This window comes from Pangasianodon hypophthalmus, chromosome 10 (genome assembly GCF_027358585.1).
Source record: "Pangasianodon hypophthalmus isolate fPanHyp1 chromosome 10, fPanHyp1.pri, whole genome shotgun sequence".
Classification (NCBI taxonomy): domain Eukaryota; kingdom Metazoa; phylum Chordata; class Actinopteri; order Siluriformes; family Pangasiidae; genus Pangasianodon; species Pangasianodon hypophthalmus.
In genome coordinates, this window is record NC_069719.1 from 15828538 (window position 1) to 15850886 (window position 22349).

At 38.0% G+C, this 22349-nt stretch overlaps 1 protein-coding gene across 1 annotated transcript; it reads right to left on the bottom strand.

The window, feature by feature from the left end:
* Window positions 1-441: 441 nt before the first annotated feature.
* Window positions 442-19078, bottom strand: peli2 (pellino E3 ubiquitin protein ligase family member 2). Its single transcript, XM_026934046.3, has 6 exons — window positions 18580-19078; window positions 13445-13574; window positions 7275-7376; window positions 5696-5893; window positions 5250-5438; window positions 442-3405 (listed from the first exon to the last, which is right to left on the bottom strand). The coding sequence occupies exons 1-6, from the start codon at window positions 18696-18698 to the stop codon at window positions 2815-2817; spliced, it is 1329 nt and encodes a 442-aa protein (XP_026789847.1). The 5' UTR covers window positions 18699-19078; the 3' UTR covers window positions 442-2814.
* Window positions 19079-22349: the final 3271 nt, after the last annotated feature.

A 22349-nucleotide genomic window follows, 5' to 3' on the forward strand; every position in this document is an offset into this window, starting at 1 on the left:
AGGCATCATGTGGAGACAGCCAGGAGGGATTGAATACAAGACATTGTCTTCACTTCTGCCTTTCTAGCATTCTGTGTGCGGGTGTGAACACTCACATGATGAGAGAGAAACTGAATGCTATAGAGCTCTTAATATTAAGCTCAAATAGTTGGTATCTTTGATTTGGAAGCAAAAATGTGAGGGAAATCTGTTTCATCAGCTGTAAATAACGTCAATAAAACAACACTCTCGCAATCTAGCTTTGCATATACACATTATAGACTTAAATACACTGCTGATGAGCACATGAGTACAGCAAGAAATAATTTACCATTTTTTGTTGTTTCTTTTGGCATATTACACAGATTATACATATGCTATTGAATCATTCCTTTATCTCAGTGTAAAACAACAGAAATTAAATTTCTAGAGCAAACAGAATTCAAGCTGTTTCTACCTCAGTCAGAATGGTGTAATTTTAATTTTTAGGTGAAACCAAGCCAAGTCCAGATTTCTGGAAGAAGCATAGAGTCACCTTTAGCATATTCATTGTCATTCACAAAAACAGCATTGAGTAGGACTGAGACACTCGTCCCCCCTCTCCATTATCTACAGAAGAAAATGTTAATTAGCAATCATGACACATTACTGATCCCTTCTTTTCATAGCAGCTAAACAGTAGGTTTGAAATCTAAATCCTTTTATATGCCTTTATTTATAGAGAGCAATGATGTGAAAATGACAGCTAAGCTAATCACTACATAATTGATAATGTGGATGACATTCTATAAAGCTTTTTCACATATGGGGTTTCTTGAGAACTATACTGCACACTCTGATGTACAGATGGCCAACTGTCAGGATACATTTATAAACGATTTTTGGGTTCTTAAGCGCCAGGTCTAAATTAGAACTGTTTTGTGTACATTTAATATTTAGACAAAGGGTTCTTTCAAAGCAGACATTTTTCTTTAAATCATATCTCGTAAAACCATTTAAAACAGATATTTTCATAGCGTCTCGCACAGGGAAAATATTAGGACACATTTTTTGAAAAAAAGCAAAAATGGATTCCTAGTGAAAATACACTGCATTATTCTTACATAGAAACTGCAGAGGAGATTATTTCTTTAAAATAGGCATTTTTATCCATTGTTTATTCACTCAGTGCTATTTGTTTAGAGTTTCCTCTTTTTTGGCTTCCTCTGACCCAGTCACTGACATTTCTCTCCAGAAATATTTTGGTGTATTTTTAAAGCTTCAGCTTTTAAAGTTTCAGTTTATCCAATTGCTTTGGCAGCAGCGCCATACTGTGGCCATAAAAAGTAATAAACAAGAGAAATCTGAGTAACATTTAAGAAGAAATCTCATTTATAGCCACCTGGGACAAAGAGTAGCTTTACATCTCTGCTGTCTGTTTTCAGCAACACTGTGGAATCACTCTGCTTGCTCACGGTTGCAAATTTTGACATAATATTGGCCAGATAATTTGTTATTACCACCGCAATAGCTTTTTTTTTTTTTTTTTTTTTTACAGTATTGAACTCAGGTTAACAAGATAAACTTTTCTGTTTAAAAAAAAAAAAAAAAACTACATATAATGGTAGTAAAAATGCATCTGTAGTAAAAATGAAAGACAAAACAGGGCTACTTTGAATTAAATCTTTTATAATGTTTTTAAAATGCAATAACCCCATTTCTGATTAAAATAACTCATTCAAATGACTGTTAAAAAAAACTCCCCCATTTGCCAGATCTAAAATCTTTCTCGGTACAAAGGTTAAGAAAATAGAAGACAAGTTTCTTTCATTTTATAAAACAAGTTCACATCCTATTAGTAAGTGAATTTTCATTGGTGAGAAAATTGGAATCAATAAGAAGTGGGAAACCGGCTCATCAGTGGCCGACAGCCTGTTCGTTCCACAGCTGTCAAACTTCCAAAATCACCAAGTTTATAGGTTTTGGTTTAAAGCAACGTCTACATTATGGATGTTATTTACAGGGATGTGGATGTTCCCGATCAAACCTGCCTGCATACTGTTCCTTCACTAGCAACAAAAATGGTTCACAAGTTACAGTACAATAAAATTCCTGAATCAAAAACTCTACATCAGGAAACCTTACAGGTCAGAGACATTAATTGTTCAAAACAAAAAACTGCCTAGAAACTATAAACCCCTTAGACCTATTTTAATAATGCAGAATTGTGCTCGTGATCAAGCAGTGATTGAGAGTGATCCATTTTTGTCCTTGATCTGGCAAGAATAGTCCAGTTTTAGCAGCCATTTTATCTTTGGAAAACCAAATTTTGGTACTTTAAGTCCAAAGCAAATATAGTTCTCAATCATTTAATTCTGTAAATTTTAATACTGTATTAGACTATTGGTTAATGGAAAAACAATCCCCAAAAAGCTGAAGTCTTAATTATATTATAACTTGGTGGTTACTAAACTCACCTGCTGCTTCTTCCATTACATAGTTAAAAATCAGTGTACCAAGGAAATGCTCAAAAGGGCATCTGAAAGTGTTCTCACAGTGCTGCTGGGATACAATACCTGTGGACTAACTCATCCAACAGCTTATGCTAAATAAGACTGCTTCATTGTCATGTCCAACAGTCTTGCCAATCTCCAAGGTAACCTCTGATATTACAGTGATGGGAAAAAAAAAATTTCCACTGGAAGTAGTATTTGAGTATATGAGCATGGCTTCATGGCTTGTGGTGTGCCACAGTCCTTCGCTGTGTTCTTTTTTTTTTTCCTTTTACAGTTCTTATCCATGCTCCATCTGAATCCAACCAATCCTCATGTATCTGCTCCACTCTGTCCTGCACACTCAGTCTACAGGGCCCTGGAAGATGAGCTTAGCACATCCCTGTGTGACATGGAGCTGCGTGGCACAGAACGGGCATGCGGCATGGAAAGCGTGGGTACCATGCGGTAAAGGAATTTCAGACCAGTAGCGGGCCGACTTCTCAGAGCAGACGTGACCACAAGGTACGAAGGCATGCGTAGGCGCTCCTGAGTCCACGTAGAAGGCTGGCTCACAACCTAGCCACAATGGCACGTAAGGCCCCACAGCCCTGCACATGGGGCACTCGCGTTTGCCGTTAGGTTCACGCTCTGAGCTGTGGCCCCACTCATGGTAGCCATGCACGTGCCCACATGCCAGGTACACCCACGGCTGCTTGTCCTGCTGCTGGGCGATACTGGGCAGTGCCCGACTGGACCGCTGCATGCTGGGAAAAGCCAAGGTGTTGAGGCCCACAGGACACTGGGGCCGGGCAGCGTTCAACTCCTGGCGCAGTGCCTCCAGGTGCTTCTGCGTGGGTGCGTGAAAGAGACCTTCGGCCGTGCGCCACAATAACGTGGCACCGCACAGGTCCACCAGAGAGCCGTCCTGCAGTACATTACTCTCATTATCCACCTGAACATCAAAAAAAAAATAAATTATCCCCAGTTAGGATATATATACGCAGGGTGCTCTTACATTCTAAAGTCAAAAGGACCTCATCTTAAATTTTACTTAAAACAGAACATCAACATGATACATTATACTCAGGTGAAACAAAAAATTCATTTAAAAATATCACTTTACTTTATTCTCTTAATTACACTCACAACTGTGCATAACAATCTGCCATTCCAAGCATGTGAAGAGCATATGTCTTTTCCCATAAATATTGTTTTTATATTGCTAAAAATTCTGATGGGATATTTTAAAATAAATACTATCATGTTGCAACAGTATTTTATATCATGAAAAGAAATGGTATGGGAAAACACAGAATATGAAGTGTAAATAAAGCCACTCATATTGTGTTGTGCTTTTAAATTAAATAAGCCAAGGGCTCAAATTTTAAAGGAGGTGAAATAATATTCCCTCTTATTCATATGTATCAATTTGCCTGTACCATTACTGACATAAAATATTGTGAGATGCACACAGTCAATAAAACTAGTATCTGCATATTGTATAAAATCACTTGACCGGCAGAGGGTGCTAGAGAGCTTTTTTTTTTTTTTTTTTAAATAAATAAAAAAAAAATAAAAATAAAAAATTTTTAAAAATAATAATTAAAAAAAAAAAAAAACAAAAAAAAAACTACTACTCTCTCTGGATTTACTCCAGTTGCAATCCAACTTTTAAAAAGGTTGACCAGTTTTAAATTGGAACGAAATCAGTTTATGATGTTTGCTTCAACAGCAGCTTTACTAAACGGTTTGCAAATGAAGCAACTGAATTCCTTTAATGTGTTAATTTAGAAACTGAGATCATTTTAATTTAAAGATGGGCTGAGATGCAGTAGTGCTGAAAGAGGTCCAGCACATTTTTACATCAGGAATGTTCCAACAATGACAGAACTTTAGTAATTATCTTATCTTCATTTTGACAGCAAACAGAACCACAAAGTACATTATGACTATTTTATATACAACCTAAGGTAGTTGTTCAATAACATAAATAAGTCTCTGAATAAGTCATGTCATGGACAGTGAAAAGCAGTATGGTTCAGAGGTCTGTGCTGTACAGCCAAACCCAATACTGGAATGTTTTTTCAAGTTTGTGACGCAAGACTGAAGTCAGGAGGAAATTATTTGCTGTTGATAAGATCCAAGATCATACATTTCATCAAATTTCCTCTGGCTTCGCTTCCACCAAAACAGTGAAACCTAATAATCATCACAAGTGTCTACGGTTTGGGTTTAAAAGTTATCTCTTTATATATATATATATATATATATATATATATATATATATATATATATATATATATATATATATATATATATATATATATATATATTTTTTTTTTTTTTTTTTTAAATAATAATAAAATGTCTGAACTATGGTGCCTTTAGGAAACACTTCCAGTTCATGTTAAAATGAAGCAGGATAGAAATTATTTATTTGTAATGTAAAGCATTACACATCACTAATAAAAATTTGACTGCTTATTTATTTATTTTTATAATTTACTGAAGGTCAAAATTGTTATTTGTTATATTTGGTATGTCCACCAACAGATTAGCCTCAGCCTTAGACGTGTCACCCATGGGCCATGGAGAGTCCGATATCTTTTGTACCTCTGGCCACAAACGTCAGAATATTGAAGACTGCAATTGACTGGTTCTCCATATGTTTGTGTATACCAAATAATAACTAAGTACTGTAAATTTTTAAGAGAAAGTCTGTATTAGAAAATGTCTGTAGTGGACTAAGACTTCTGAACCTAATGTGTGGAACATTAAACATTTTGTAGCACTAACCAATTTGCCTCTTGTCTGTGCAGATCGAGTCTCTCTCAGTGTATATACATCTCCACACACAGATATCTCTCGCCACACACCAGGCTTGGACTCTTCTGTGAAGCCACCACGCGGATGCATCACCAGCACACCATTGGTTGTCAGTCCGTCCATCTGGCCATCTGGATTCTTCCATTTGGCTGCTTTCTCCTGTGGATAGGTGAAAACATGCTAAACAACTAGACGTGCACAAATACATCTGAGTGCCATAACTAATTCTGTTTATATCTATATTTACCAGGTTATTCTGGAAGGTTCCACTGGATCAGCAGATGATGATACCTTGCAAGCCAGGACATTTATGTATATATAGATAGATGCTTTCTCAAATACCAGTGATAAAAGTAGCCTCTTTCACGGACAATATATGCATGCAAGTGTATGGTCATGTGGAAGTGCACACTCACCCCTAGGAAGATGTTCTTGGAAGAGTCGAAGCCTGCAGCATAGATGCGTACAATGTACGGAGGGTTGCGTTCACACACCACCCGACAGGCAAAGCGTGAGATGGTGCTCTGTGTGATGGGAGAGTCCTCGCCGTCTGCACCACCAGACACAGTGTCCGTCACCACAAAGTCAATGGGACTCTCTGTCGATCGCCCAATCTAAATTCACAGCCAAAAAAAATAGCTAAGTGTGTTTAAATGTGTGGTCATTGGAAAAAGACTGATAGGCAGGACCCATGAAATTTAAAACGGGCTAATCTTACATTTCAATCATCAATAGCAGTCCTATACATATAGATATATACATATATAAAGATGTCCAAATTGCACCTTATGTATTTTGTACTTTAGAAACAAAAGAAAAAATTCTATTCCAATGCAGAACATCGGTATCACTGTCTGTCTGCACTTCCACTTTCTTCTTTAATAACACATTTTAATAACACATTTAAATGCTGCAGGGAATACAGACACAGTAACAATCTTACTAAAATTGAAAGAATGGACCAAAGTTACTGAGTATTATTTTGCTTTACGATGAAACATCACTTTAAATAACACTAAATGTGCAAGTAAATCCAACCACTTAAACTAAACAGTCTCCAACTTTAGTTCCTGTTTACAGTAACTGTTTCTCCCTCTGTGGGTACCTGTTGGTTCCCGTTTTAACTTTTCATTTCTGGCCATTTATCTTTGGCCTGTTTTGTTTGTACACGTTCATGCTCCCAAACACGCACACACACACGCGCACACACGCACACACGCACACACATTAACCAGCATTAACCATAAACTATTGTACTGTATACCACAGCGCTGTTGAATTCTCAAATCTGATTACATTATCGTTTCTATAGTAACAACTCATTCACAGGGACTTGCATGGTAGACGGCTCACATAATACAAAGCTAATAATAAACAGATTAAAAATACACTGTTATTTAACAAAGAAAAATGCATACTTGTTGACATGGCAAAGTTTTCTGTACAGAGACATTTATTTATTTGTTTGTTTATGGAAGAAGTCTCCAGGATCAGTGTTTTGTAACAGTTAGCAAGTTTTCTGACATGGGAGAGTCTTCAGGGCGGAGGACTGTGCACTTTCTGGCTTTTCTGTAACAGGACAAGCTCTGTTTTTTTTGGTCTGGTAACGGAACAATTGTTTATAGCTGTTATAAATGTTATAAATGATAATAGGATCTACCTTACCTTGCAGACATTTCACAACATTACATGGTTAAAAAGCACAGTGTTGTTCATTAATAAATTAAAAACTGTAATAATTGACAAATTGCTGTGGTACAATAGGAATAAAACATTTTGGGGCATGATGTTAATAGAAAATAATCAACCTCAGGGTGGTAACAGCAGTCTGTTTCATGCCAAGCCTCATTACACGACACCATTATCATTTTGCTATTACAGCACACCCTGTCATGTTTTATTCCTTACATAACTCATATTATTTAACATAAAAATATGTATATCCAGTTAACTCTTATACAGATGCATCATTGTTGTGTGTGTGTTTTACTGTACCTGGAACATGTCTGTGTCTTTGTCATGGCTGTACTCTACAACCACAGTCTGGTTTCTAGACAGAGTATAGGAGATACTGTGCTGGCCCTTACAGTTTACAGCCTACAACATAACAGCAACAATAGTTGTTATTCTCTAGCCACAGCCACAACCTAACTGAGTAAACAAGAGTCAGAGAGTCAGAGTGAACAAGTTATTTATCATGTCACAACAGGAAAGCATACAATGATCATTGGGAAGAGCATTGTTTTAGGTCTTCATGTACATCCTGCTTTTGAGTCTGAAAACATTGTTTTAATGCATTGTAAATGTTAGGCTTTAGGTAAGCATCATTTGGATAGCCATCTTAACTCCCTGTTACTATTTGAGCATGAACATCTATCCCATTTGATTGAAAGACAAAATAAGGTCACTTGATTATGTAAAAGTATTTAACCACTTCCATAATGCATTCAGAAGCCATCTGTGACTATACCAAGCAGCAAGTGGACAATACTATATACATTATAGTTAAAGAAAAGATATAGAAGAGCAGTGCATTGATTCATATGTGAAGAAGATAGTCTCATGTTTCATGCAGCCATCAGAAGTTTTTTTTTTTTTTTTTTTTTTTTAAACAAACACATTATCAGTGATTTCTTGCTTATTCATTTAATTAAAAATGAGAGGCAAATACATGTTCATTAGCCACAGCAAAGAGACATGTAACCTACAGCGCAGTGTACAAAAAGCTTTCTAACTATCATCATCCAGGGCAAGGACAAAATATCTAATTAAATGTAGCCATTCCACAGTTCCTTTTCCACAGGACAAAAAGGGATTTTATCAGTGTAACCACCTTTCTCTCCTCACCCCCTTTCTCGCGCTAATCTGCGATTTCCAAATCTCCACATCACAAGGGGAGTGGAAACGAGGTCATGTGCACTACACCAGAGGAAACAACAGCTAGAGAGAGAAAAACAGGTTGGTGGGAGTCTGGCCACAGCAGTCTGAGTGAATACTGGATATGGAGTCAGAATTTGGGAAGTGTGAGTATATGTACAAACAGCATAGAATGCACTTCCATGCATTTTATGCAGAGCATGGTCATATACTCACAGCATTTGAAAGTAGTGATGAATTTGAGAGTGAGAACTCGCAGGTTTCACGAGAGCATTTCAGTATCCGACAAAACGATGATGGACTACTGATTGGCACAGGTGGTAGAATAATTGTACTCGGCATGTAATAACTTAACTTTGTGAAATACTTCTCGAAATTCACACAAAACAGAATAACAGCTTATTTATATTACAATGTGAATTCATGATGCTCATAGAGCAAGCTATTACACAATACATAGTGAGCGTCTTAGCCATAATCCCACTCCTGCCCACTCTTACAAAATTTCTCACCAACCCTGCCCACTCTCTCAGAATTTCTGACTAATTCCACCTGCTCCCACAGTAATTCTGACCAATCACCCCTACAGTGAAAAAAATGGAATATGTGGTCAGTCAGATTTAAGAGAACATATTAGGTAGAGTTTACATAAAAATATTAAGTTTCTCATCAAAACGGAATTTCATTGCTTATACAAAACTTTTGTAAGTTTCTAATTACTCGATTGAATTTTGTGAGCATCATCAATTCCTGTAGGATTAACGTAAACCAATTACATTATGAAATCTCATGAGTATGTTGGTAGTAACATTACCTATAACTATAGAATAAATATAAGAGGCTTAATGCATGTGTGGTAGTATAGCACAGTGGTAACATGGTAACGTTACAGAAAGACAGTGACCTGGATTCGGTCTTCAGTTCGGGTGAGAGCATGGCGTTCGATTTTATTCAGGGCTTTGAAAATTATCAATTCATGTTGGATGTATGGAAACAAATTTTGTTAACTCCACTCAACTCAGTCACGTGGAACCGATGTTAGCATTTGAAATAAGTAAATCCAACGAGTATTTTTTTTTTTTTTTTCAGTATACTCCTGCAGAAATTCTGACCAATTCCACCCACTCTCGCAAAAATTCTGAGCAATCCCTCCTGCTCCCATGGGAATTCTGACCAATCCCACCTACTCTTGCAGAAACTCCGACCAATCCCACAGTAGTTACTTCTGTTTGTACCTGCAAACAACCTTAGCTGGTACTATTTCCCAAAGTACAAGCATTACTATATTTGGTACTGCTATGCAAAACAGCTGCTTTCCTGTAACTACAAATATCATGTACTCATTTTATGTGTTCAAGTACCACTATGAAAAACAATCACCAATGCAAGATAATGCATGGAAATTATTCACTGTTGCGCTTTTAAAAAGTTCAGCAGAGTTGGAAAGTACTCGGACATGTGTTTAACCATGTGCCAGGCACTGGAAGATGGCCCTTTCAGGGCTGAGCAGGCTGGAGGAAAAACTAATTGCAGTTATCAAGTCACATACAGAGATATACAAGCCTGGTCATTGTGAACCATGACTCGCGTATATGTTTCATTTTATGAAGGCACATGACCAGGATAGGTTGGTAACAGCTTGCCTGAAATGAAAGGTTTTCAGATATAACTTTAAAAAGGTGGCAGCCATTCATTTTCAAAACAAGTCTTAGTAGCACTGCGATATTTATACAGGGTTCTTCAGGGTTGTGTTCTGAATAGTTTTTATTCACCACTGCAATTTGAAGCCAGAAGAATAGACGTGGTACAGGACAAACCAGCATTTTTTATTTTGGGATGTTTCTATAGAAAGCACAGTGGTGCAGCGGGTAGCGTTGTTGCTTCACATCTCACAGGGTCCCTGGTTCAGTCCTGAGCTTGGGTTACTGTCAGTGTGGAATTTCGCATGTTCTGCTCATGTTGGACAGTACGCAGAATAGCTAAAATGCCATCAGGAGTGAATGAGTGTATGAAGGTGTGTGCACAAAGTACATACGATGGTCCCATCTAAGGATGTATTCTCACCTCCTGCCCAGTGTTCCCAGAATAGGCTTTGTATCCACTGCAACCCTGACCAGTATAAGGCAAATACTGAAGATGAATAAATAATCCTATGCAGGTTTTTTAACTTAAAAGACATGTCCTATATATTCTCATACTGAATATGTACAAACATCATGTTTGAATGAATTTTACTTGGAATAAGGTTATCATCACCCATAAACACACCTACAATAAACCAGCAACACACATCCCTGCATTTTATAATGGATGCCAAAATAGCCTTATGAAAGCAGCCTAGTATGCAGCTTTAGTCATGGAGGCTGGCAGAGACGCAGCACTTCTCTCTCACTTCTAGCTTCATAGGGGGTCCACCATCTCCCATCCCATCCCCAATGTACACTGGGGCACAAAAACACAAAAGAGCAGTGACAATAAGCCCTGAGGCCCATGGGCTATACTGTATCTTTGAACAATTATGCTTTGTGAGGAAAGTGTAAGGAGATGCTGTTGGGTCACAGTAAGCTGTAGTTTTACAGCTGCCACAACGGCCATCAATTGCTGCAGAGCTCACAATGCAACTCTGACAAAGAAACACAACTGAAAGACCTCCAGAGAAACACGCATTGTTCTGTGAAGAGTTCAGTGACAGTTTGTTGCCTTCTGGCTGAATGCAAGCCCAGTTCAGAGCAACTTTAACAGTAAAATGAATGGCTATTCTTTGTAACACTTTAACATTAGAATAACACAGCTGAAGAGGGTGTCACTGCTATAGAGCTGTTATTCCTTCTTTAGCCATTTACAGCAGGAGAAGGCCACTGAGCTGAAAGAGGCAGGATACACAATGTGGCAGACCCTTAAAGCTCTATGATTCACAGTGCATGTAGAGAAATTTTCACCAACCCTCACTGAGCACTGAAAAAGAATGCACAGTGGCCAACAGCAAAAAAAAAAAAAAAGGCATACCAGTAATTTGCTAGGAAAAGCATCAATTCTTCTTCAATTTAAATAGATGGCAAAATATCCTGCTTGCTATATATGTAGTTTAAGAAAAAAACAGAAAGCCTTCATGTGTCATATATACTTCACAGTGAAATTCTTTTCCCATCTTTTTAGGAAGTTGGGGTCAGAGTGCAAGGTAATTGGCAAGGCAAGAAATTGTGTAGCTGCCTCCAGGTTCCAAGTGCTATGAGTGCTAAGGGCTGCAGTTTTGAAAAATGCATTTCAATTTAAGAAAAAACATTGCATTATGAAGCCTAATAACTGTGTGGCAGTATGCTAGGAGACAGTTAACATAGGTACATAGATAAACAAGTTGTAATTAGCTCAACAAGTCACAAATTAACAATGAAATGAAATTTAATTAAATGAAATTAAATGAATGAAATTTAATTGTAGAATGTGATGGCATAAGACAGCTGTAGGGAGCTTAAAGTGTCATCTTGTGCATCCACACACAATTTGCATATTAAAACATTATTCTAATAATGTACGACAATATATGTATATGTAAAACATTACATATATGTAAAATATTATTCTAATAATGTACGACAATATATATACACGGAATATATGACAATGCATGCAAGTTAAAGAGGTCCACCGATGGCTGTGTGTGAAAATAAAGCAGCAGAATTCCGTGGCTATTCTGAGCCCATAACCTCACATGACTGAGGGAAAGTTCTGGTCTGTTGGTCATGTGCCACACAGAAAACAATCAGCCACTACCAGGAGAACTTCAGACGTTGAGGAGCTGGTGCAGCTTTCATCAACAGTGCTCTTTAAAAAAGGTCAGATCACCCAAAACAAGCACAAGTGCATTTAAAAAGTAATGCTGCACTGTTTCAGGAAGGGAAAGTAATGTCAGCTACAGAGAACAATGCTTTAGTGACTTATTTTTTTGGCCTTTTAAAAAGGTTTCCATTCACTACAGGAGTTAACTGTAGTGCTACTGCTACACATCCTTAATCAACAGGTCGTCTTTATTGTTTTACTGGGAACACCACACCACAGGTAAAAGCAGGCGCTATGACAGAGGAATCTAAAACAAAACAAACAAACTAACAAACAAAAGGCCAAAGGAGTCATCATGGCCTGGATCAGATATTTGTGGCTGGTGACTACGTCTGACATCATAATTCTGACATCATTAGTCAATGCTGCTTTATTACCATATCGATGCTATTTAAAGCCTCTTCACAGAGGCAGCCAGCCAAAAGCCACACAAGTGGGTTTTCACAGCATTCCATTCTGGCACACCCACAGCTAAATGAGAAGAGGGAAAACCTCCAAACATCTCCTCCTGACAGCCAGAAGTACAGCCTGGTTCCATATCTTATTGGTTGAGAGAGACGTTCCAGAGAGATCACTGCTGGGAATACCACAGCAATAACGTCTCAATGAAACAGCTGTCAGAAATCCATTTTGCTCCAACCAGCATTGAATACAATAGCAATTTAAAATGTTAATCATGTTATGTAGTATTCTGCAGTGCTATTATTATGGCAGTATTCATGATTTTACATTGCCGTCATGTTTAGATATTTCAGTGTTTCGTCACTACCCGTGACATACAGTATTACAAACCTGTCATACAATTATTGTAGTGCAGCAGAAACACATTCGCCCTATTGACAGGAAATAGTGAATTTAAATCCCACCCATGTCACAGCAACAAGAGAGCTGCATAGGTCTCAGAGGAAGCAAGTGTTAGCCATCAGCCTCCCCGATTAGCAGTAGTGGAGATCTAGCTAGTGGGCAATGACAAAATTGAAGAAACTGGCATGAAACAAACAAAAAAATTATGATTTAGCTGAAATATGCCTACAAAGTGCTGAAATTAAAGCTTCCCATTGTAACATTGTAATTTTAGCATAACTTTTTTTTTTTTAACAAAAAAAGGGGTTACTTTATGTATCATTCATTTCTGGCTTCCTTCTGCATTAGCTAGTGGTGCAGCTGGAGAAGGGAAAAAAAAAAAAAAAAAAAACAGCAGCCTGACCCCAAATATCGGCTCCAAAGCAGTTCACAGACCATTACAGTTTTCTCCCACCTCTATACAACTGTTGTAAACATGCTTATACTCTTCTGCTGAAAGTAGGCATATTTACAACAAATGTATCAACTGCTACATTTTATTTATTTTTTTTTTGTTAGAGGAACCCCCTTCAGCCAGTCCACTCATTCTGTGTTTGGTGACCAAGAAATGAAACCTATACAAGAAGGTATTACAAAATGCGAGGTACCTTGCTGGCCTGTGGGTTGTTGAGGATGTGTACGGTGCTTGGTTTAACGCCGTTGGCCTTGACTCTCTTGTAGAGGGCAAAACGGCTCCTCCTCCTTCCACGGTCTCCGTTAGGGAGGGATCCATTGTACCTGTGTATGAATGAGAGTGGGCTCTAATTTTGGGTTCCTGTAATAAGATGTACTTAGTCAAATGAGCTCATTTAAAGTGAGAATCAAGTGCAATGCAATGCACATTAAGTTGCCAGGCACTACAATAAAAACCTTTTTTGATAACAGCACCTTTGCTACAAAAGCCATGACTTGCTGATTTTGAAACACCAAGAAAAATTCTGCAGTGTCAAAAAGCTAAAAACTGCCTCCTGATGTGGGTAATCTCTTTCTGTCTCTGCTATACAGTACAAACAGATGTTTTCCTTACACACCATGTTCTAATAATTGCAATAGTGGAGGAGTGCAATTATAGATGCCTGCATGGTTATATTCACATTAAAACGCAATAGAATATGTGGTGCACTAAATACTGCATCAGTAAATGACACTGGTACTTTACAGATGAAAGAACAGAGCTAAGCATGGAGGGTGGTATGTATGACAATGTATGACAAAAAACAATGGTTGTCATAATGAAAGCCTTTACTTTAGCTTTTAAGCTCATGTTGGTCAACTTCATTTCAACGGGCACCCTGGCCTCAGTGGTTTTTCCAGGTTGATGATAACCCGGGAGTTGAACAGCTATGTCTGAATCACTTCCTAAACTAGCCGAGTGCGACTGGGAGCAGATTAAAACACAGTCCCGCTCACATCTCTACACTATAAAACTTTTTTAAAAAACACTTTCTCCACACAGAGTCTTACAAAATGTGCTGTTGACTGTAAAATTGGTTTTGTCTAGGCTGGAATATTTTCAAACTAACAAGGTACAGTTAGCCTGCTTTCTTTAGCATCTGCTTGCATTTCTTTACTGTCAACATAGCTGTTTTTTCCATCATTCCATTAATCAGCGTCTCCCCACAGTGGCAACTAGTGAGTAGTGTTAGTTGACTAGTCTACGCAACTCCAAAAGACTAATGGCATGTTGCTATGCAACAAAATAATATATCCAACAGTTATTGTAGAAGGCTGAAACAATCTGCAGAGCCTGTAAACTAGCGGCTAGTCAGGACGTTTCAGTAGCCGGCTCCTCAGAATAACAACCAACATAGTTATGTTTAGTTGGAAAAGGCCAACTGAAATTATATTCTTTGGGCACAGCAACAACTTACTTACAAATGAAACGTATAGTCTTTGTTCCAACCTCTGTGGAAAACATTTTACAGTTCAATGTTTGCACTCAGACAGCCTCTGATGCCCTGCCCATATGATACAGAGCATCTGATATCTTTTCTGCACTTTTCTGGCCACAACCTTCAGAATCTTGTGCTAGTTTCCAGTGGAAAAACAAATTTTTGAACACCTCACAACAACAAACTGTTTGGAGCACGATATAGTCACTAGACTGAACAAATTCAGGGAATCCCACTTTTTTCTTAAAGAATTTTCTCTAAAACAATTAGAGGTGAGCAAACAAGATAATCTTGCATGTCAGGTCAGTCAGTTCCCTTCCTTATGTTGGTTAAGCATGTTACTCAAGTTTTTATATTGTTTAAAGTCTAAAACTGTCAATCCCAGCAAAAGGTACCATATTAAACAGAATCAGGATTAAGAATTCATGCACGTTCATTGCTAGGAACAATTTCCACAAGTCTCCATCATTGAACAGTTAATAACTTCCGTTTGATACAACAGACATTAAGTAAAAACTATAATGAATTCTGAAATGACTCTGATGCTCATACTCATAAGTTGCTCATAAGTTCCTGTTACACAATTAGCACTTTTTGACTATATAATATACAATTATAGAAAATAAAGTATTTTTAATCCCTTCTGAGTCTGGTTCCTCTCAAGGTTTCTTCCTCGTGTTGTCTCAGAGAGATTTTCCTTGCCACCAACACCTCCGGCTTGCTCATTAGGGATAAATTTATATATTTAAAATTTATGTCTGGAATTTACGTACTTCTGTAAAGCTGCTTTGTGACAGTGTCCATTGTTAAAAATAAATACAAATAAAATTTAATTGGATAGATGTGATAGAAAACCACAGCTACTATCACAGGAGTTTTGGTTGATTTCGGCTCAGAGTCATTAGTGCCGGCTGTTTTTCAGCTCAGTGCAAATGTGATAACTGCATCTGGCCTGAGTTCGCTGAATGCCACTGCTGTTGCCTGCGTGAGCCGCGGGTCTAATGCAGCACCTGCTCAACTGGTTTTGTAACTTGTATATTTTATTTGGATCTTATATTTAAATAAAAAATTACAAGTTTTATTGTTTCTCAAGTCTTGATTTCAATTCTTATAAAGCTTTTTATGCCATGATTTTTTATCACACTGCTTATTTAGAAAACTATAACTAATGTTTATAGCAACTGCAGAATTTTATTGGATTCTTAATGTATAGAAAAACAATTCCAGACTAAATCAATACTGTTAAAAATATTTCACCCAAACCACTCAAGTCTTTTAACAAAAGACAAACATAGAAGTAACCTTATCCCCACCCCGGTCGCTCAAATGCATGAAAAAAAAATATAATTCCAATATCAGACTTCCCACATCTGAGTTAAGTTAAATGCAGCATAATTCAAACTAGTATGAAAAACTATAGGACTTCAGTATTAGGCGATTTAATTGCATGACACAACAAACGCTTCCTACCCAGTTATGGTTGCTCGAAAACATAACTGAGTCTGTAATGTGTTGCAGCTAATTAATCCACCCAGTAAAAACTGTTAAATAATACAGATTGTGCTTCAGCTGATGCATGTAGTGCAGCAGGCAGCAGGATTCGTAAACACAAGCTATAGTTACAGCATCAAGATATGTTGCACCACTGAGAAGTGCACTGCTTTTAAAAAATATATAGTTTTGCTAAAGTCAATAAGAAGTAGGCCTTTCTTTTTCTGATTGTGAAACCTACTTGTCTGCTGGGCAATGACAATTTAAAAAAAAAAATAAATAAAATTTAAAAAAAAAATTAAAAAAAAAAAAAAAAAAAAAAAAGCGGAACGTGAACTCTACCTGTCCTGGATGCATGGCTATTGATTCGTATACCCCTAACTGAACATTTACTAGCGATGTCATGAGCCAGGCTGGGAAGATCACAACATACATACATACATCTGGGGAAAGGCTACTCAATCTGATTCTGACTTCTCTAGCTAAAGCTTTTAATATAAATGAAAAGATCCAACAGAACTAAATCTCCATGGCATTTTCTCTCAGAGAGGTGCTCAGTTCCATGTAGCTGATTGTAATCCTTTCCCTTTTGACCTGAGCCAGAATCCTCTGCAGAAGTGATCAGCTGCACCTGTCCTGCAGTCAGGGGTCATTCCCACAGAGCCAGTCTCACTTGCCACCACAAATCACAAAGCAACAAACCTGGGGGGGGGTTGGATATTAGGGGTTGGAGTTTTGTTAAAATAATCCAGACAGATTACTCTAGCTGAACCTTATGGCAGGAATTTCTGTCTGACATAAAGCAGTCTAAACACAACTGGGGTGAATTTTACACTTTCCTGCACATGAACACAACTGTCTATTGTTTTGAATTAGAGCCTTAAATGTTTTAGAAGACATGAGCATTCATTGAAACAAACATACTTGCACAAAACTGTGTACAGTGAATCTTTTTGTGGCAAAATGAACATAGTATGTTTCTGTCTTGAGTCAAATCTTCAAACTATCTAAAAACATGGTGGCATGTGGCCTGAACTCAATCAGCCCTTCTCAGGTGACCAAGATTAAAACCATTTCGGAAACAAGCATGACACATGACACTGAATACCACATACTGAATGAGTCAATGGCTCAGAGAGATCCCTTTTTCCTCAGTTCCACCCACAGAGATCAGTCAATGAAAATAAAAATGTCCTGCCAGAGGTGTTGCTTCGAAGAGGCTAGTAGGGTCACACAAAACCCTATCAATAAGGCCAGTCAGGCCAGGGAGGACAATGAACAGAGACAGCAGGACTGAGGAGACACAGTTCCTGTGCCCAGATCAATAATACACTCTTTCAGCCTCAGTCCCTCTCCCCAGTGTGTGCCAGGGTCCCATGCCAGGCAGATCCAGCTAGAAAAAAAGAACCATGCAGGACAAGAACAAGCCTGGTACTGATGTTAAGCCTGAAACTGGGTAATGAAAACTGAATCAGTCATATAATAATAATAATAATAATAATAATAATAATGTGGTGTGAAGACATTCCTTGTCAGATCCTTGTCTAAGCCTCAGATCAGGATCACACTTTAGAAAGCAATAATTTGTAACAATGTGATGTCAAATGCAATATGCAAAAAAATTACAAATATACAGGAAACTTCTAGAAAGGCTGTCATAACGCTTAAATTAAAGTGCGGCTGTAAAGGAAGAAAGATTGTTTAAAAACAAATTGAAAAAGAAAAAAACTGAAGGCTGATCACAAGGGAGGAAATGGGAAAGAGAAGTCTGGTAGATTAAAACAACTTCCGAATTCCTCCAAAGCCCTGAATCTGTGTGGGACTTCCTGAGTGACGGAGAGACTCCGCTGTGGCCAACTAATGCAACACAGTAAATTAACAACAGCTGCAAAAGCAGAAACCCCCAGATTTTACCCCAAGCATGAGGGTTTGGCTTGGTTAAAGCGATTGAGCTACCATGTGTATTACGAGATCGAAATAATCGCCTTTCCATCATGGCAGATGCAAAAGGAGCTAAACGCGCCTTATTCCTGCTGAGGACTCGGAGAAAAGCACGTGTTTTGGGTCGTGAGTAACGTGAGCGCGTGAATTTCAGCCGACAGGAGGTCGCTTACGCTTCCAAAATACCTCCTGTACAAAAACAAACCGATTCCGTGGATATATTTAGTAAGAATACGCTTTTGCCCAAAATAAACCAGCAGACAGCAGCTTGCTGAAAGTCTCTGTGTCGTTAACGTTAGACGGAAAGCTGGCTACTTGAAACCTCCACAGTGTCGGATCAGATAACGCCAGTTAGATAACTTAAACTTCCTCCTGGAAGTGGATTTGGAGGGGGTGAGGCTGACTATTATCAAACTCACCCGAGAACAACCAGTTCTCCGTACTTTACAGGGTCTTTGGTGGGTGCACAGGTGTCCTCCTGAGCCGGAGAAAACATCAGGCTGTTCCGCTCAATAAGCGGCCGCTCCTCGCTCTGCATTTAGTGGCTCCAACCCAGAGGAAAAGATCACAGCAAAAATACTTCAAAGGACGCGGCTAACGGCCATTTTCCGCCTCTTTTACGCTCCCACTCAAGTTTCTCGCTTTTACAAAATAAACTCAGTAAGCTCATACATCAGATACAGGCTGAATAGTTAAAATGTTTTACAAAACATTCCCCATTATCAAATAAATGACTAACTTCGTCTTTCGACCGCTTTCTGCCAAGTGGAAAAACATTAGGCTACACGGTAGGGGGTGGACTGTACCACTCACTCTCGCCTACTTTAAATGGGGCGAGCGGCCGGGAGAAATCTAATGAAATGCTATAATATGTCTTCCTACTCTCGACATAGATTACGTTGTAATTATAATCCTGTATAAACTTAACCTGAATTATATTATCTGTGTGAAAGTGTTTCCGTTCAATGAAACAACTTCGAGCCAAATCAAATGTTCTCCCTCCAGTGGCACAGTCCAAGCGCGCCACGGTCTGAGGCGGCACCTTCAATTATGTAAACAAAGAGTAAAATTTGGAAATATTTAAAGGGATATTCACACCATATGTGTAGCTCAGCGCTCGGCTGAAAACCTTGCTCTAGTCCGCTCAGTCCTAAATACCATGTTGCATAGTATTACGATATGATTTATTAGATGAACTAGTAGTCTTTTGATCCTTACTAAACTTAAGCAGTATCAGCAGGATGCCAGGATTAGAGGAGAGCTGCTTCACATATTTCAGCCACAGGAGACTGTAAAGTTGACCTTTGCAGTGATTTAATGGCTATAGGTCAATATTTCAAGAGGGAATTGAAGAAGTAAAATAGCAGCATTCTGGCATAAAACGCTGGAAAATTTTGTTAGTTTACTGTAGTGGTATTGCATCTCCTCACCCTGGGTGCTTTTCACTTTTATGCCCATTAATGTTGTGTTAATAAATTACTCATTATCTTTAGCAAGTGCTTTATCCTGATCAGTGTTGCAGTGGATTCAGATCCTATCTCAGGAAACACTGGGCACAAGATTCACATCTTGCGGCAATATAGGGTAGCCACCTACATGTTTTTGGGAGGAAACTGGAGAACCTGGGGAAAATCCATACAGAGACGGAGAGAACATGCAAAACTCTACAGACAGTAACACAAGCTCAGGATCGAGCCAGGGATCCTGGAGCTCTGAGGTGGCAATGCGACCAGCTGCACCACTGTGCCATCATATTACCCAGCATGTACTTAAATATGTTATAGATGTCATAAAATTTTTTTAAAAAATTCAACATGCTCATGCAAACGCATCTACAGTTCTTCAGCATTAAGTAGGATTACAACAAATGCATTAATTCTTACATTTAAATTTTTTGCTGGAGTGTCCATATAAGTATGTGCTAAACTGCAGTAAGTCATACAAACTGTGTGTAATTTAAACTATAATAATTTAAGCTTTTGGACAGAAAATTGGCATAATGATTAGACTGCTGCATGTAAACTCATCCCAAAATGTAACATATACTCTGGGTGATATAAGGTACATACTGTATATACTGAATAATATTTGTTCCAGTAGTTTAATGTACTCTTTCACCACTGGTAATATATGTGTAAAATGATCATGAAGTTTCAGAACCATCAACCTATAGTATCACCCAACATTACAAAGTTCTGTGTTGTTGGTGCTCAGTGTATAGTCACAACTGCTGTCCTTTTGCTGCTCCAGCAGATGATTGCACATGATTGAGCCATTTGCTCTGTGACTGCTGTTTGTTCAAACACACTTCCTGGGCCGTTCTAGGTAACATCAGACCATAGAGCAGGGGTTCTCAAACTTTTCCCCCACCAAGAACCCCTCTTGCTGTTTAAAAAAGAATTCCACAGGACCTCTCAGCACAGATTTTTTTTTAAATTATTCAAATATTAAGCTCATTCTTCAAATGTGTACAAAATATTATTGCTATTTATTGGAACTATAGAGCTTTTATTCCTGAACTTTCCACTGACATAACACATTAGGTCCGAGTTGACAGTACATGTTTTTCAATTATAGGATTAAACACATTTAATTCAAGTGACAGTTAAAATAGACTAATAACTACAAGAACGCAATAATAAACTTTGGTAATTAACTTTGGTAACTGTGGATTTTGATTTCCATCACTCTAACAAAATAAAGAGAATGGACCTCCTGGCTATGCTTCATGGACCCCACAAAAAAAAAAACACTGCCATATAGAACTTAGGAAAACAGTGAGAACAACAGTACTGACAAAAACAACATAAACTATTAATTATCTATCAATAACTATCAGATATGAATAACTATTATCATATTTGTTATAATATTAATATAATTATCAACAATAACAGTGACAAAAACAGTAGTTAAAAATAATTAATAATGACATCAGAAACATTAATAATAACAATACTAATGGAAGTAATAGTGGGAATAACTCATAACAAGAAAAACAGAGGTACCAACAATAATAGCAGAAGGGTTTTGGGGGTAGGATTGGGGGTTATGTTTAGGTGGTCAGAATGGGAGGGTGGGATTTTGCAGTGAATGTTGCCATGCACTGACTGCAGCAGAAGAACTGATACTGTACCAAAGTCATGTCATTGAAGTTTGGGATTAGTCTAACTGTTGTCCCACTCCTCCATGTCCATTGTCGTCATTGCAGTCGTTCACACATCCCTGATGAATGTGTCACCTCCGATTTGCCCTGTTTGCTTGTTGCTTTTTTTGTTAGGTTGTTTTTCTTTCACCATTTCTTCCTCTGACCCCTATGTGCAAAAACAACATGGGCTTCAGATGGGAATATGTGTTCATTACAAAAAGTGCATATTATTGAGCAATGTCATTACATTAGCTGTATGAATGAAAAGGGTTTTTTTAATGATGTACTTATATACACGTCTAAAATATCCCATAGATTTCAATTGGGCTGACTGCAAAAGCTAGAGTGTTTTATTTACAGAATTTATACACATATCAAACCATTCAGATCCCTCATGCTCTGTGGATTGGGTATTGTCATCCTGGAAGAGAGTACTCCTATCAGGACAGAAAACATCAAAAGATAAAGGTGATCAGTGAGTATAACTCTGTATTGTTTTGCATTAACTCTTCTCTCTGAGGAGACAAGTGGACTCAAATCATGGCAACAAAATGTCCCTAATAGTACTATATAACAGAACCACTGGACTTGTCAAGCATTGAGACCTGTACCAGTCTCTTGGTTTATGCCACACAAGCAGTCGCCCACTTGTCTAGAATATAATGACCAGATCAGGTTTTTCCAACTCTCAAATGTGCATTTGTCTTTGTAATGAGGGGTATATGCACTGCAACCCTACTATAACATCCCTCCCTATCTTTTTGACAGTTTGATCATGCGCTACATTGATATTCTTAGTCACCTGAAGAACAGTTGCTCTTCACTTTTTCTTACACGTCACATTAATGAACAAGCATCCCAGTCATTGAGTGTACCCTTTTGTCCACAGTTTCCAACCCTATTTACTGATGAGTTTCTCACAGACCTAAATGAACATGTCTCTTTAAACAGTTGTGCAGTCTTGGTGGCTAAAGTTCCTACCAGCCGGCCCCAATAATGAACCTTTCAAAGTCACTTAGACCTTTTCATATTGTAATTTTC